Consider the following 17,831-nt stretch of genomic DNA (forward strand, 5'->3'; position numbering starts at 1 on the left):
TGTGGAACACACTGTGGGTGTCTTGCAGTGTGAGTAAGTTTAGGCTGATTTATGTCGCTCGGTGCGTTTGGTGTCAGCAGAACAGCTGCAGAGACTTTCTCATGTGTTTCACCGTGTGAATCATCGACGAGACGTTGTGTCGAGCCAAAGACGATTTCGCATTGATATCAAATCACATTAAAGTGAAATAACGTACTGATGGATCAAACCAGACTAAAACTCCACAGGAAGACCCTGGAGAAAAGCAACAGCTTGGTAAATAAAGTAAAAGCCTCCCTTTAATTTTGATTTTTTTTCCCCTGGTCCTCCCTGCCACAGGCAGACAGGCTGCCCCTTTCTTCTCTAACACACACCCTGTGGTGTCATACTCTGCCTTGACTCATCTCTTTGTTGTCTTGATGTGCCGCATTAACCTGAGAAAGGCAATCATAATCTTCAGGGCGGCGACTGTGACTGTAACTTTTATTACTGCCCAGCTCCCACCAGGTCGAACAGATCACATCACACACCAGAGCAGGTGAACGACTGCACAGAGTGAAGAACAGCCACCATCAGCTCAGTGGTAATGGTAAGGCAAAACATATTTGTTATTATTTAAACTGCTGCTTCAGAGTGCATCCTTTTATTTCTGAAAAGTGTTTCTCTCGCTGATTTGATCGGGATGTGATGCTGTTTGCTGTTTCTGCTCACAAAAAAATGTTGCCGTGACAATGGAGGTGAAGTTTTTGAGGGCGAAGTGCGAGGAAACATGTGAATAGAAGATTTTTGAGCTGATAAACTGAGGAAGGAGGTCATGTTTCCATACACCTCCTGCTGCATCCGCTTTAGTGTAAAAGCCATTGACTTTGATGTGCTTCAGGGAAATGGAATATCCTCTGGGGAAACGACTGGCTGAGGGAATAACCTGACTGCTGTGGTCTCTTTTATTTATAGCAATCAGAGACAATTACAAGCACAGAAAGAAAAGTAGAAAAGAAAGGATTATTTGCACTAATATTGAATAGAGTTATTGGGATTTTACATTTCCCGAGCCAGATGGGTTGCTGCTCCAGACCTGCAGTGCACATCATGTACGGCTCCCATGGTGTCTCACCTTTGTGTTGGATACAGTGACTCACAGTTGCTAAGCTGAAATAAAACAAACCAGATAAAACCCAAGGTGTGGCACCAACCTAATAGCAGTGTAAGTGCAGCTGGGCCACACCTTGTAACAGTCCTGCTTTCATACTTAATATCATTTAAGATGGGATTTGATGCCATGCCAATATGTGAGAACATCACGGTTGAAGCTCTCCTGGGAAACAATCAAAGCTGAGCGATTAGCTTACGGCAAAGCAGCGCATAAAGTAAACTTCACCAGCTTTTGAATGTCGAAGAAAAAAAGCATTCAAGTGTTGCAAAAATAGTTGAAAATCATTGCACATCTTAATTTTAATCCTAAATGTAACACTAACATAGCCAAAATAGTATCTGCAATTGATAGACGACAAGTTTTCCTGAAAGTTTCTCCATCAAAACAGTCTCAGACTCCAAAAACTGAGTTGCGTTACTTTAAATCGCTTCACTCAAATTGGACCGATTGGTGATCATGAGCTGACATGGACACTCAAACACCACACTGAAAAAATGTGTTGTCGAGTTCCCATTCAGCCTGTGTAGTGTGTAGATTCAGCATTTTCACAGCAACATATCGAAGGCTGAATTAATTCGACAGCTTCGGTGACCTTCGAGAGCAGATTTGACTCAGTGGATAATGAGAGGCTTTGAAAATACGACTCAGCGCTGAAGACTGAACCGCTGGTTTTCTGACCTCTCATAAAGACCAGTATACAGTGAGGATCAAATGTCAAACATCTATGATCTGTCAACAGCTCTGCTAAATACTGACGTTTCATGTAAAAACAACCACTTTGATGTTAAATTTGTAATGTATGTTTGTATAACCACACATCTCAACAAAAATCTGAGAAAATCCAAAACTTAAAAGCTGATTTGTGTTCAAAAAATCCCTCCGATATCTTCCTTTAAACATCTAACAAACCAACAGATTGATCTCTAAATATCACATGGACATAGTGTGGGTAAAGTAGGCTCCTCCTTCAACTGCCTGATTACATAATGACGCTGAACGATCTCAAGGTTTCATGTGTGGAATTGTCTCATTCAGAAAAATCACACCAGGACGGCAACTCACATGAACAACATTCACTTTTCAACATTTCTGTGCCCAACTTAAATAGAACATTTATTCGAAATTGAGTATTTTGATATTTTACATCACTGAACTGGAATATTTACTGAAAGATGAGAATATTTTCGAGTATTCGAAGTTACGAAGAAGGAGCCCAGTTCAGTAAAACCAGCGGTAGCCGATAATGCATCGCTAATACACTATAAAAAGCCGAGTACATAAAGTTTGATTCATCCGTCTTTATCCAAGCCGGTGTTTGGTGTCTGGAGCTGCAGGTTACCCCAGGCAACAACGAGGGGCATGTACACACACGAAGAAGCACCGGGAAACAGACGACACACTCACACCTACGAGCATGTTCACTTAACAACTTTACATGCCAGTTTTTGGGTTGTGAGAGGAAGTTGGAGAATGAATAGAAAACCCACCGAGGAGGAATGTAGACGTTTAACGCAGGTTCTGTTGAGGAATCGTCCCCGGCTCTTCTGACTGTGAGCTCTAACCACGGCGTTGTATGAAATGGAGTTCTGTGTCTGGAATTTTGGGAAGGTCTTATCAGTGTTTCAGAAATAAAAGGGCCCATAATGCAAAAAAAATTGATTTTCCTAATTTTTCCTTGAGTAAATTGACATTACTGTTACATCACTGAGTTATAATCTCAGATTCAACAGTGTGTGCAATTCTACACACTTCAATCTGCAAGATAGTGAAGTACTGCATCAAAGCAAATGCATTTTCAACCCATAAACAGGTAAATAATTTCTGCTACAAGCAAACACCAAACAAACAAACACATATATTCTGTTGAATCTTTTCACATTTTTATACAAGTAAAAACTTAAATAAAACATTTACATCCTGATACAATTATGGTGCCACAACACTATTTATGTTCTTCTTGTCAACTGGAGAATATTTCTCAGTTTTTCACTTTAAAATACTGAAACAATGTGACAACTAACAATGCTGAAAAAATTGATATGTGAATGCTGAGTCACTGTGGTTGAACGGTTTACTATTGAAGAACTACATGAACAGAAAAAAAATATGAATAAAGGGGATTTTAAATTCTAAAATTACAGATGATGGGGAGATAATAAAGAAGGCAATGTGTGAAAAATAAACTGAACAATTTATTTTCCAAAGTATAGAGAGACAGTAGCACCTTTCTTTATTTATATATTTTTATTTTGGTGCTCTTGGAACATAGTATACTGGAGTGTCAGGGACGGGTGACTAATTTCCCCAGAGGGCCACATGAAATAGCACTTCATTGAGGGTCAAAACACACGCTGACTTGAGTTTTGCGCAATAAGAATTATTCCTTGAAAATCTAAATCTGTACATGATTTGCAAAAGCTACTATTGCTCTGAGTCATGTCTTGACTTCAGTAAATAAAAACACTTTTTCATTATCACATTATTTTTCCCTATTTTGTGAGGTGACTAAATGCGGGCTCTCCTCACTGAGATGCAAGAACCAACCAATAAATTATGGAGGGCAGCAGTGGGCCAGAGGTTCGAGAGGTGAACTTGGGATCTGGAATTTGCAGGTTTCGATCCCCTGATGTGTCTCTGCCATGGGCCACTGAAAAACACCCTTAATCCTCATCAGTGTCATGATGTGACTGCACCTTAACATCTGAGAAATAGGATTGGTCAAATAGAAAATTAAAATAAAATAAAATAAAATAAAATAAAATAAAATAAAATAAAATAAAAATAATAAAATAAAATAAAATAAAATAAAATAAAATAAAATAAAATAAAATAAAACAAAACAAAACAAAACAAAACAAAATAAAATAAAATAAAATAAAATAAAATAAATAAAATAAAATAAATGGAATTTCACCAAGGATATAAACAAAGTATGATGTTCATTAATAATGGCCAATAATGTGAAAAATGTGACCATTTCGGATGTAATGAAGCCAATAATCACAGAGATTCTCATTTCATTGAGGATTTCACAGCGACCGGCTGCGGGCTGGAGAAGCAGAGCTACAGGGCCACATATGGGCCCCCGGGCCTTATGATGCGCAGCTCTGCTGTGGTGTGCAGAAGAAGACAACAACAAAAACCGAGTTTTCAAAGATAAATATTTCTGCTTTTCTAAACACGAAAGTGAAGTTAAACGCCACATCCGGGCGGAACTGCGCGAGGCGCGCTGGTGGTTCAGCCCCTCGTGACCGCTGGGAGGCCGCAGCTCACCTGTTCGTCAGGTGCTCTGCCGCGCGCTCCTTCACGCTCCGCCCACTGTGGACGCGCGGCCCCTCTCGTGCGCTCTGTGCGTGTTGTTTTCTCTCTCCTCCACAAGTTTGCGGAGCCACGACGCGGCGCGCAGACAGTCTGTCCGCAGCGGAGCGAAGACACGCGCCACTCACTCGGCCTCCCTCTCCCGGTCTCCTCTCCGCCATGAGCGCCACCATGACCTCAGACGCCACCTTTTTCTCTGCCATACAGCCCAACACCTCGGTCACCACCTACGCCCTGCCGTCCGACGTCCAGATCGGGAATGCGGGCTCCCTCTCGGACGAGGTGTCCAAGGCGCGGCGGGTCCAGCAGCAGGTCCAGATGCGCCTGGCGGAGAAGTCCACGCTTCCGCGTCAGAACGGCTCGACCTCTCACTACGCCTCGTCAGGTAAACATCAGCCGGGTTTTTCTCTCTGGGAGGGTGGGGAGCAGCTTCTCCTGCCCCCCACAGCCCCGCCATGTGTATTCTGACCCCCTGCCGGTTATGAGACACGTACAGTTTATTACCTGTCTGAAGGTGTAGGCTGGACTTTGCGCCTTTTTTTATTGTTATTATACTCAGAGCCACTTATGTAACCATGTTTTATTTGACCTGGCTGGAGAAACTGCAGTAAAGCAGAGGTGTTGGGGGTTTGCCCACTTTGCTCAGATCCTGATTATCCTATTCAAGAGAAAACAGGATCCTCCTGTATTTCCTAAACAGTGAAACCCCTCCAAGCTTTGTTTTCTACATAACACGTTTATTCACAGATATAGAGATTACAAACTTAAACTTGCTTTTTGCACAGGTAAATTATGCATAGCAGCAATTTCATTTGACCCTAAAACCAGCCTTATATAAGCAGAAAAGTACACTACATAGTATTTACAGGACTTTTACAGATTTTATTGGAAATAGTAATTTCAGCCCTGCAGACCAGGGTGTCTGTTGAACTCAGTTTTACAGTTTTTATCACTAACAAAGGTTACTTTAATTCTACTTATGCCCAGGATGGATATAACAAATAAAAGTAGTCATGACTGTGTTAAAGTAGTGTATTAGGGTAATTTTATTTACAATAGGTATATTCTTGTAAAACAGACACGTTTTTCTTTACATTTCCATGAATTTATTTTCATGTAATTTTCATACTCAAATGAGTAGATGTGGCTCAGTCGGTTGAACGCGTCCTCTGCTAACTTCAGAGGTCGCAGGTTTGATCCTCCATCTCGCCCTGCACAAATATTGAGTGTCCTTGAGCAAGTTGAGCCCCGACCCTCATTGGTATGCGAATGTGTGTGTGAATGGATGACAGTGATTAACAATGTAAATGTGCTTTGGACCTGCTGGGAATCGGGTAAAGAAAAACCCGACGTAATCGAAATCCATTATCGTTTGTATTGGAAATGTGATTTGAACACGTTACAGTGAATTGATGACCTATAGGGTAATAAGTAGTTTATGTGGCTTCTGAGAAGAATACTTTTCACTTTCTGTTCTGAAAAAAACACTTTCACTTCTGTTTGGAGTACAATTCAAGTAATGTAACTGTAGTTTTCAATCTTCTTAGACCTAGTAGAAGTTTTTCCACTACTGGACGCTTGTGGCGAAGTAACTTTACTTTATAACTTTACAAGAGTAAGCCTGAATTAAAATGTGTCTGTTAGTGTGTGAATGGTGTGGAGGAGTCTCTTGGTTTTGTCAGCCCGTCCGGCAGTTTTTTACTTTGCCCTAAGTTGAACCAGGCTCCAGCAGAAGCAGCAGCGGTGGTGATCTTGCCCTGCACCATGTCTCTGCGCATGAGAAACGGTTAATGTGTAACAGGCCCAAACAAGTGCGGCTTTCATGAAGTGTCCCGATAGCAGACGTAGGTGAAAGCCTCCCTCTGTGGGATTGGGTTTCAGCCCTAACTGGGCTTTAAAAGAGGTGAGGGTTCAGGAGATACCTGGGACATGACGGCGCTGTGAGAACCAGCTGTCGCGTTGTGTCTGCCGAAACACGTCACGTTATCAGACTGCGTCTGGCTGAGCCCTGCCCATCTGGCTTCTGGCAACCAGACAAGACGCGGTCGAGGTGGGATTGGTATGTGTAAGCAACAGTAGGAGTTTTTACTTGGGAAATGAAACGCTTCCTGGAGCGCTGGGAATTTACACCGCCAGTAGTTGAATCACATTTGATCCTCTGGTGCTGTGAAGGAGCTGAACGGAAGGCAGCGCTGCACACTGGCTTCTGTTGTCTCTGTGACTTTGTGCACCTGCCTGCTGCTGCTCGATGCTTGAAGACATGCTTCTGTGTCCCATAATTCACAGCCTTCAACCAACTCTGCAGGGAACAGGCCAAGCAACTCCTCGCTCGCTCTTTGTTTGTGCGACCTCTATATTCAGGGTTGTGGAAGAATAGCTTTTTCTCACTCTTCTAGTTTCGGTATTTCCCAGAGGCACCAACAATACCTGCCTCAACAGGCAAACATACTGTTCGTGCTGCTTTTAATGGCTGGTATGCACGAGGACATACAACACGCCTGCTAATCAGGTCGCTGCCTTTTCCTTCTTTTATTAGCCCCTCATTGTCCCCCAGCTTGCCGGATCATCTTTTTCTCCGTTGTTTGATTGAAGGTTTCATATCAATGATCCGCTTAAAGTCCAAACAGGAGAAGCAGTCGTTCAACACGGCAGGAAAACCTGCAGTTTCAGCAGTTTTTTGCTGAAGACAAAAAAACTACTCCATTTTGTATTTTGGAATAGTGATCATAGGTGGGCAAGTCTCAGCAGATTGTTGAGAAAGAACATTTACAAGTGTGAATCCTGGTCCTGTGATCACAGTTCACTTTTCAAAAGTCAACAAAGGAAAGAAAAAAAGCTCCGCTCAGAAGGAGTCTTCAGGGTGTGCCGTAAAGGCTGCGGCTTTCAGGTGTTTTGGGAGCTTTAATGGAAGGGGGCGGGGGCTGCCGCAGGGCTCGTCACTCACTCTCGTCTGCACAAACTGGTTTGATTTCTGTGTGCTCTGCACAAACCAAGCAGCTCAGTCCTCCTGTCCGCTCATATGGGAAGCCTCTCAGGCTCGGCAGGAACACTTGTGCGGTACACTCACACGGCAGCAAGCAAACACGTGCAAGATGAGGCCTGCTTTTGCTGAATTTCAAGCATTTCCCAACATTTTTCATTCATTTGTACATTTGCAATCTGGCAATCTTCGAGTGTTTGAACTGCTCGAGGCAAAAGCGTAGTTTAACTCCAGGTTTAATGTGACCTGAGTTCTATGGCGATTATTGTGCATTGAAGATGTTGAAGTTGAAAGAGAAATATGGTTTAGTGTGGTTACGGTTAATTACATTTGCAGCCTAAATCAGGTCAACATGTTTGTTGAAATACCTGCAAAGGCAGCCAAACAGACCTCAGCTGTTCCGTGTGCTTCTGGCCACTCAGGCAGTAAAACAGATGACAGGGTGCAAAGCTATTCCTCAGATCTTTGGCACGGCGATGACAAGCGTCATGCCCATAATTGCACTCATAGCAGATACTGTTTAATTAACGTGGCGTTGTCACTGATCTATTCTGCAGTTAGTTGACGTTGATGTTTGTGTTGGCAGACTTGGGGTGGTGAACATTTTGGAACATGGCTGCCATCACAGTTGCCTGACACGTTGCTTTATTCACACGCTGTCCGTGCAGAGAGAAACCAGCTGACATCGCTTAATGTCTGAAGTAAATTGACGGGTAACCAGAGACATCAGGCGCGATGACCGGTCAGGTTTTGCTTTCACAGTCCTGACATGCACTGAAACCTTCAGCCACTAGTGCAACAGGACACCTGCTATTCACACTGCAGGGTTTCTCATGCAAATCATTGCTCAGAATTAAAGAGGCGTGGCGTCCTGCTGCTGAGGCCTCTCTGTTCCATGTAGCCCATATACAAAGACTTCAAGATAACATCTTAGTCAAAAATAGTGTGGATTCAAAGCATTATTTAAAAAAAAGTTTTTTTTCTGCTTACATTTGCACTGATGGTTTGTGACCTCAGAAAACAGAGACAAAAACCTGGTCACCTGCTCCTCGAGCCAAACCTTCTAATTGAGTCTGCTTTTAGAAAAGATGTCAATCAGAGAGACGTAGCGAGAGGGAAACGTTTTGCTTCCGGCTGTGTTTGTAATGTTTCTGTCTGAGCCTGTTGGACCGTTTTCCCTTCGCTTCTTTTGAGAGATTTATGACAATTTAAACAGAAACCTTTTCATCTTGTTTGACCAAACATTTGAAATTCCCCCAAAGCGCTCGTTCATTCAGAATTTGAGGGTGAAGAAGTTCAACTGTAGGCGTGTCACATAGACGTGCTGAGAAACAGTTCCTACTTTTTAATTCCTCTCCTGATGCTGCTGATAGGAATTTGCGTGCATTCTTCTTTTTGCCATAATTCCTAGGGTGTTTATGATATCCATAAAATGTGAAACTACTGGAGAGCAAACGCTTGGTTCCCACATACCAGTCATTACATTTCACTCTAGACTTCAGCTGTACAGTCATCTAATGAAAGACAAGATTCACCACTGTGTCATACATTTATGAGCTTTGCAGAGTCATACCGAATGCCTGATATTAAGAGTTGAAGTTAGCTTGAAGAAGAGGGCTGAAGCACTCATTCACTGAGCATTTTCAACATTTTACAGCCAAAATATGAAAATAAATCCATTCAGTTGAGTTATAAATTAAGTTACTCTGCTTTTTTTTACAGCTTATTCATCATATAATTGTACATACTGTATGTTGTTTTTAACAAACATTCATAAATTAATTTCTGTTTTGTTGCTTTATTTCAGAGTATGGTGGCTCGTCGACAATGAAATATCATACCCTCACCCCGAATTTCAGCTCAAAATCCCACATGTACGCCAGTGGCGCCAAAACAATGGTGAGTAGCTACAAACAGAGGCGTTTCTGTCCCAGCGTGCAGTCGCACATTCGGTGTTAATCAGCAAGGTGACGGCTGAATGTGTTATTTGGTTGGATGATCCCAGAAAAAGCCGCCTGCCGCTGCTGCTGCTGACCCCGTGCTGCCGGGTCACGTAGGACACAGCATGTGTGGTATTTCACAGTAGACCGAGATTAGATCAGCTCTGAGTTTTCAAGTACTCCCTCTAGATTCCGTAGAACACCAAACTGAAGATTGGATAGGAGCAACAGTGACTTTAATTTATATTTAGAAGTCGGTATCTGGTCAGCTGAATGAGTAACAGGAAGTTCTGAAAGTTTCAAATGTCGTAACTTCGGTAAATGTAGTGACGCACAAAACTTCTGTCCTAAAATTCAACTTACTGGAATTGTTTGGCAAACCCGTGACCCTTTCGCCTGTCTTTTCTCTTCAGGGTCCACGCGTCTCCCAGAGGACGGGCTTCAGTGCCCGGTCAGCCGGTCCAGACCTGGCTCAGTTCCACAGGATGAGTATGGGCAGTGGAGTTGCCGGAGGTGGGGGTTATTATGTCGAAGATATACGCATGAGACAGCCGAGCCGAATGGAGTCGGGCGGCGACATGATCACCATGCAGTCGATGCGGCAGCAGGTGTCGCAGGTGAATCCCTGGTTGATGGACAACAGTGATGCCAGCAGCATGATCTCTGACCGGGACGCCACCTACGGCCGCCAGTATGCTCACAGCGCCGTCAACGGCCACACGTATCAGATGAGGCAAACGGGAGGCACCATGCCGATGCTCGGAACCATGCGCCGGTCTCTCAGCGGCACTCTCTCTCGTTCCGGAGGAGGAGGAATGATGGGAGGAATGGCGGGAGGAATGACGGAGATCGTCCAGCAGCCGTCCTACAAAGGTCCCGCCCATCGCACCATCAACAGGATCACAAACCGAACCAACCGGATGAGCATGGGCTCAATGTCTGGCACCATGCAGCAGTCCACAGCCGGCAGCAGCTACGGCGGTGGAGAGAGGGTGGACGGAGGCTTCCTTGTCGGCACAATGAGCTCCGCGTCCCAGCGGAACCTGTCGATGCCGCGCCAGGGCACCATATCCCGGGCCATGTCCATGAAGAGCGTGCATAGCGTGGGCAGAGGCATGGATATGGGAGCCAGCATTGGCAACCTCAGCGGGTGAGATGCTTTCAAACACGCTCGGTTGTTTTGCAAGTGATCTTTTTTCCAACACCATTCCCTGAGACTGTGGATTCATTTGAAGCATTGTCCATGTTACATGGCGTCGTGTGAAACTTGACCAAACTGACCAACCCTCATGATGGTTCATGGCAGAATATACATGCAATTCAGTTCGTTCATCCAACCATCCATCCATCCATCCATCCATCCATCCATCCATCCATCCATCCATCCATCCATCCATCCAGGCTACAGCTTTGACAGGCCACCAGTTCGTCACAGGGTGGAGAGACACATAATCTTCCACACATATCTGCCGTTGATGGTCAGTTTTGAGTCACCAGTTAACCTAATACACATCACTGAATTGAATGAGGAAACTAGAGCAGCTGGAATAATGAGACTAATAAAAAAGCTACTCATGCACCGGGAGAACATGCAACTCCCCACTGCCAAGAACCCAGCTTGTGTTTTCCAATGAATGTCTAAATCAGCCTGTGTTATTTTTAGAAGCCTACAGTGTGTACAGTGCCTTAATCCTCTGTACTTTCAGAATATTAATAGTAAACCCCACCTTTGTACTGAATGTTCATTGGAGATGGTGATCAGGTGCATGTTGACGTTTTGAGTGAGGTGATAAACAGCTACAAAAAGAAAAAGAAAAAAAATCCACCCTGCAGCAGAAAGCAGTACATTATCCAGTGTTTATGAGCAGACGTAATGAGGACTGAAGTGACAGAAATAGTTCGTTGTGGTCATTTCTGATCACTGTCGTGTTGTTCGTAAATGTCACCGAAGTTCTCGTACGGGTACGAATCAGCGCGATGGTGTCACGACGGGCCTCATTGAGAGGAGCGTGTTCGACGCGAGTGGAGTATTTCCTAACAGCTGTAGGTTGGGAGTAGGCTCCACGGTTGCAGGACTGGTTTCGGGTGTGGCAGCTGACTCTCAGGCCGCGCATTTCACACATCCCACATGCGTGTGGGTAGGCGAGCGGATTCGCAGACCGCTGTGTGATTTGGAAGAAATCCATTCAGCTAAATTTCACACACAGGCATAAAATCATTTGTGGGAAATCGCTGCAGCCCCTTTATTCTTTTCAGGAATGCAAAATACATGTTTTGCGAACATAAACACAAACGTGCATTAATTACATGATTGATTTGTTTGAGAATCTTTGTGTGAATTTGCTCCTTCTTTGCTGATTGTTTAGGATCGCGACCCTGGACATGGCCACAGCCGTGCAAAACCTGAGGGAGGTCGACGACCCTGAAATGCAGGTCCTGGGAGCCGCCTACATTCAGCATCAGTGTTACAACGACAGCGAGTCTAAGGACGAGGTACTTCACTCTGCAGATAAAACTCACTTCTGGAATTCTTCTGTTTTTGTTTCCTCTGTGCTTCGCCTCACTGACAAACTTCAGCCTTAAAGTCAGAAGAGAACTTGATGATAACTAAAAATGGATTCACCAGGTCAGTAGCTGAAATCAAGTGTTCTGTTCATTTTATGTTTCCCCAAGGTGCGTCAGCTGAATGGCATCAGCGACCTGGTGCGGCTGTTCAACAGTCCCAACCCAGAAGTGCGGCGCTACGTCACGGGCGCCACGCGCAACCTCATTTATGAGAACATGGAGAACAAGAAGGCTCTGATCGAAGAGGGCGGCATCACGGAGCTGGTGAAGGCGCTCGGTGAGACGGACGACGAGCTCAGCAAAAACATCACAGGTAAAGAAAGAAAGAAAAATCTCCAGTGTCACTCATACCTGATCACACTGTACTCTCTCAAGCTTTTTTCTGACCACATTTTTAGTCAAGTTTAAAAAAAAAAACTCTCATCTTGGATAAAAGTATCTGCTAAATCTTATTCGATTTTGTATTTTTTGACACAACATCTATTGGCTTTATTTCATGTCAGCCTCATATCAGTGTCTGAGAAATCCTTGGAGGAAGTGCTGTCAGTCGAAAGTGATATCCTTTAGAACCAACATGAGAACAGTGGGGATTTAAAAAGACGTGCGACATGTCTGAGAGCAGAGAGCGGGAGGTGGAGTCGCCGTCACTTCCATAGGGTGTGTTTACTGGGACTGCAGGGGAAAGTGTGTAGGAGCTGTCTGGACCTGTGCCCCAAAAATACACTGTATCAGGCACTCCTTCTTTTTTGTTGTTTTTTCAGAAAAGGGTTTGTGGACACTCCCATCGAGCTTTTAGACTTTGACATGTGTCCATTAGCGTGCTGCAAGACCGACATTAGTGCAATGAAAACCTTTGAGAAAACAGGTTCCTGCTCACTTTGATTTGGAAAAGACACAAATTTACAGACAAATCACAGATATTCAGATGATCAGGTCAAACTTTACTGAACCTGAATCTGAGATCTTAGAATTCTTCACAGATTTGACCAACTTTTGGAGCCCTTTTTTTAACCCTTGAATGAAAAGTTAGTTTTATAATTTGCCTTTGGATTTCAGTGTTTTTAATAATTGTTTTAGCTGATGATCAGTCGGTTCACTTGAAAGTTCTCTTTTCCAGTTCTGTCCTAAGTTTAGGTTATCCGGAGCTAATCTGGTCACACAGTGAGAAGTGACAGTCATTATAAACGTCATCTTGTTCCTTTGTGTAGGGATCCTGTGGAATCTTTCATCCAAAGACAACCTAAAGGAGAAACTGGCCAGAGAGACGCTTCCTGAGCTGACTGAAAAGGTCCTCATCCCTCTGTCCGGAGAGCTGGAGGACTCGGAGAAGATAAGCGACGGGGGACCAGGGGGCATCGATCAGTCCCCGTCTCAGGCGGAGATCTTCTGCAACACTACGGGATGCCTCAGGTGGGGCTCAGCTGTTACCTGCATCTGCAGTATATCAGCGCTTTGATTAAAATGTGACGCGTCATGCTTCACGTGAGGCCAACTTTACCTTTTGTGGTAAACATCACCACACCTTTGTTGTATGAAAACAACTGCAGATTCTGGTTACTGCGGTTCTGTATGGATCACCATCTATATTCACCTTTCTTTACACCATAATAATTATAACTTTTGACTGGTCTGTAGAGGCGGAACAAGTCGGCACTAGACTGGAAGTGGGACTGCGTTTAGCAAATCTAGGAAGTTAATACAAACCACAGCGACGGCTGCTGAAACATGCCATCCTAATCAGTTTTGGCACTAAACACATATTTAACAGATTTAAGATCCTAAATTTGGTAATTGCCTGACCACAACCCCACCCCAGCCCACCACAGTAACCCAGGGTCTTCAGGAATAGGCTGAACGGCGCTCAGCCCCTGTGGCTTCGTTCTCTTTTGGCGTTTCTCTGTGTGTGCATCAGACCAAAGCAAAACAGCGACATGCATGGCCAAAGTCGCTCTGTAATCTGAGGCTCAATTTATTTTGTTTTTACTGACTGTTTGTGTTCAGGAATCTGAGCTCTGTGAGCGAGAAGACTCGTCAGATGATGAGAGAAACTCACGGGCTGGTCGACTCGCTGGTGAACTACGTCCGGGGCTCCATCGAGAAGAATAAAGCCGAAGAGAAGGTGAGAGGAGAGCCGGCTTCAGGCGTGTTCGAGTCTGCCTGAGCTTGTGCGCATTGACGTGTGCGTTTGCGTCTCAGGGGGTGGAGAATGCCGTGTGTGTCTTGAGGAACCTCTCCTACCAGCTCTACAATGAAATTCCTCCGTCTGTTTCGCGGCGCCTGGAAGGGCCGACCAGAGATCAGGACTCGGGAAAGAATGACACCGTCGGCTGTTTTGCGCCTCAGAGCAGGAAAGCCAAAAATGTACGCACACATGACATTACACTCGCTAGGTCAGTAATTCATAACATGGCCGAGACGTCCTCGCTGACCTTCGCCTCCTTTTTCCTTGACAGAAGAGGAACACGAGTCAGCACACTTACTCTGCAGTCTCCCGGGTGCCGAAGGGCATGGAGTGGCTGTGGCACCCGCAGATCGTGGGCGTGTACAACCGCGTCCTGCAGACGTGCGAGATCAACAGCACCACCCGCGAGGCGGCCGCCGGAGCGCTGCAGAACATCACGGCCGGAGACTCCATGGTAAGCGGGGCGTCCGTCGGCCTCCGTTCGGCACCGCGCCTTCGTTTTGCGGCTTCACTGACTCGGTCCGTGTCTTAAACCCGCAGTGGGCCTCACATCTGGCCCGCGTGGCTCTGGAGCAGGAGCGCATGCTGCCCGTCGTGCTCGACCTCCTGCGTAGCAACAGTGACCTGGAGCTGCGCTCTCTCACGGGCTTCCTCAGAAATCTGTCCCGCCACGCCACCAACAAGGACGACATGTGTGAGTGTCGGCTAAATATCAGAAAACTCTATTCTGGAGTTATGGTTCACAGATTTTTTTTTTTTTTTTTTTTTTTTTGCATAATTAATCAAAATTGAGGCACAAGTAACTTTCTGTCATTAATAGTTTTGTAGATGCGTCGGTGTTGATTGATTTTATGGAAAACAAAAAATATTCTCCATGTAAATGCTCCAAACAAGCTTGATTCTGACACAAAATTGAACATCCTCTTTTTTTTTTTTTTTTGCCTTTTAAGTGACGTTTTGCCTACTTTTTCTTTTCTTTAGCCACAAAGTCGGTGAACAGCCTGGTTTCCAAACTGCCTGATGACGGGTACAAGAAGACGCCCTCCAGCGACGTGGTGGTCAACATCTGTGGCGTTCTGAACAACCTGGTGACCTGCAGCTCCATGGCTGCCAGGGACATCACCTTCTTCGACGGCCTGAGCAAACTGATGGGCATCAAGAACTCCCACGACAACAGGTCCGTAACGTGAAGCTTTAACGGCGACAGGGGGGATGAACTCCTCTGACTGAGCTGTTACTAACCACAATGCACACTGTTTCACACCAAGTAGTGATTTTTGTTTGAATGCAAATGTATTTTTTTTTTTTCAAATTATTAATATTGTTGACTGCTTCTGCAACTCCATACCTGCTCTTCTCTTGCAAAGTGTAAATTTGGGATGATTTTTTTTATTTTTTCCAGCCCTGGGAAGGTGAAAGCAGCCAAAGCAGCAGCCACAGTTCTCACCAACATGTTCAACTACAAGAAGCTGCACAAACAGTACGAAGCGGTAAGAAGCTGCTCGACTCAGCCTCGCTCATGATTGATGATATTGACGTTTAGCGTGTATTGGCCGAAAAGGCAAAAAAGAACGTACTGTCTCTCAAAGTGTCCAAATGTGGGGATTTGGTGCAAGGTAGAGGCAAAAAATCCAGATGGCTCATTTGAAGTCTCCACCGAACTTACTGGAAAAGCACAGAAGAGCATTTATGAATTTATGAAAGTGACAGGAAGCTACTTATGAATAGGTTTTATTACAGAAATCTTGAAATAACAGATGTTGGCATGTCAGGCGCGTGTGTGTGCCAGTGTGTATAAGCCATAAAGTAGTTTAGAAAGCAAAGCAAAGATACAGATGCTGCATTTAGAATTCTTGCAAAATGAACATGTAGAGACTTGAGAATATCTTCAGTTTTCAGACTCATCAAATGACAACCTATCCCCCCCCAGCTAAAAACTTCAGCCTCCATTTATTTAAATACGCCTGATTTTCCTCATGTTATTTTGTCATTAAAAAAAAAACACACACACCTGTGTGCGTGAATCTTTGGCTCTTCAGTCTCTTAACTGTCGCACAAAAGTCGAAGCACAGTGGAAAAGCTTTCCCGTCATGCCGCCCCACCCACATTCCTGTATCGGTGCGTGTTTGAGTATGAAAAAGAGAGAGTGACAGAACAGAGGTGTGTGTGTGTGTGTGTGTGATGGATGACTGTCTCAACGCTTTGCGATTCCCCTTCACCAGTTGGGTGGCACATGTTCAAAACGCATATTACTCCGAGTGTTCACGCCGCTGTTATTTCAACACACACACACACACACACACAGACCCAGTCGGGCAGGTCCGTGTCTCGGACCCGATCAGGTAACTTTACGGCAGCCTGCAGATCACAGCCCGTCACTCCCAAGGGCGTGTCGGGCGGCTGGTTTCCTAATGAACATGCCCCAGCACATCAAAAAATGTGTTAATGTTTGTCGTGCTCACAGCACCGAATGTGCTCTCCAGGTGTGTGTGTGTGTGTGTGTGTGTGTGTGTCTGCGCCACTGCACTTGTCATAAAAATATGTGCGTAAGCAAATGCTTCAGGCGTTCAAACAGCCAAACTGTCAAGTTTTTCATATTTGTGAGCTCAGCATTTACTCCAGATGGAATTTCCACAGTGAGATCTGTTGTTCATGTTATTAATAATCTAACTGTTGACTAATTTATGTAATTAGTTTCTTAATTATCTGTACCCAGGTTATGTTCTGACACTGTTTTTTTTAACTTTTGTGTTACAGAAAGGGTTTACAAGATCGGATTTTACAGACATTATCATCTAAAGCAAAGATAACAAAGGGCTCGGCCTTTATCTACTGTACGCTGATAAGAACGGGAACAGGAGGGGCGGAGGAGCAATTCAGCGGACAACGCCCTCTCTTCCCTCTGGGTTTTTAATCCAAATGGACATTAGAAAAAAAAGAAATGTGGATCCAGGACTGTCAATGGACTCTAATGTGTGCACCTTAAGCCATTTACTCTTTGTTTGAACACTGTGTGTGTGTCGAGGTTATAATCAGGGAACTTCTTCCTTCTGCCAGATCGATCAGTACTTAGAAAGCTGATTGACAATGTACGAAGGTAAGGCGTGTGCCTTATCTCATCACTGTTGCATCTCATCTCAAGCTTGAATGTAACAAATGTGGTACTCATTTGGCCTTTTTTTTTTTTGTAAATATTGATTCTTCTTTCACACAGAATTTTTTTTTTATACTTTAGTACTTTGTAGTTGAGATTGATGTGTATACAAGTCAAAATTATATTATTTTTGAATGTAAACCAGAGATTTATAAAGAGATTTGGATGTATATAAATGTATTTTGGGGGTTAATGCTGACAAACTTGACTTTTATATTTACAAATGTGCTTTTTTTTCCACTTACAAGATCTTATGTCTAAAAAAAAAAGTTTTCATGTGTAATTTTGAGAATGTGAGTGAATCAGGGGTGGAGAAAGTACTTTTCTAGCTTTTCTGCAAACAAATAAGAGCAATACTTTTGATGTTTTTGTATTTTTTATGAAAAACAGAGTTCAAAGTTTAACAACTTGTAAGACCGGACATTGAAAAATATAAAAAAAAAATGACTCATTACTAAGTTTTTTCAAAAAACTGGATCTTTGGAAATGTAAAAATTACTGCTCTGTGGCATAAATGGTGGCCTTGTGCTTGTGTGTGGGTATTTAAAGATAACGGCCGT

The 17,831-nt window shown here is 44.0% G+C and overlaps 1 protein-coding gene across 2 annotated transcripts; it reads left to right on the top strand.

Annotated features, from left to right (window-relative positions):
• The first annotated feature begins 437 nt into the window (after nt 1-437).
• LOC115392219 (plakophilin-3) lies at nt 438-17,706 on the top strand. Of its 2 annotated transcripts, XM_030096771.1 has the most exons (14): nt 438-568; nt 4,658-4,835; nt 9,238-9,329; nt 9,784-10,520; nt 11,737-11,863; nt 12,044-12,248; nt 13,144-13,345; nt 13,937-14,054; nt 14,132-14,296; nt 14,389-14,571; nt 14,658-14,811; nt 15,099-15,294; nt 15,520-15,607; nt 16,875-17,706. In XM_030096771.1, the coding sequence occupies exons 1-14, from the start codon at nt 566-568 to the stop codon at nt 16,914-16,916; spliced, it is 2,490 nt and encodes an 829-aa protein (XP_029952631.1). In that variant the 5' UTR covers nt 438-565; the 3' UTR covers nt 16,917-17,706. The 2 variants fall into 2 exon arrangements, with proteins under 2 accessions (XP_029952631.1, XP_029952629.1); XM_030096769.1 differs by lacking the exon at nt 438-568 and having other exon boundaries at nt 4,498-4,835.
• Nucleotides 17,707-17,831: the final 125 nt, after the last annotated feature.

The sequence above is a fragment of the Salarias fasciatus genome, chromosome 7 (assembly GCF_902148845.1).
Source record: "Salarias fasciatus chromosome 7, fSalaFa1.1, whole genome shotgun sequence".
NCBI classification, from domain to species: Eukaryota; Metazoa; Chordata; class Actinopteri; order Blenniiformes; family Blenniidae; genus Salarias; species Salarias fasciatus.

Excerpts from the sequence above, each read along its gene's own strand:
- LOC115392219 (XM_030096769.1), top strand. The coding sequence starts at position 4,610 with ATGAGCGCCACCATGACCTCAGACGCCACCTTTTTCTCTGCCATACAG. Across the intron at positions 4,836-9,237 it reads CTCTCACTACGCCTCGTCAG|AGTATGGTGGCTCGTCGACA; the intron begins GTAAACATCAGC and ends GCTTTATTTCAG. Across the intron at positions 11,864-12,043 it reads ACAGCGAGTCTAAGGACGAG|GTGCGTCAGCTGAATGGCAT; the intron begins GTACTTCACTCT and ends TGTTTCCCCAAG.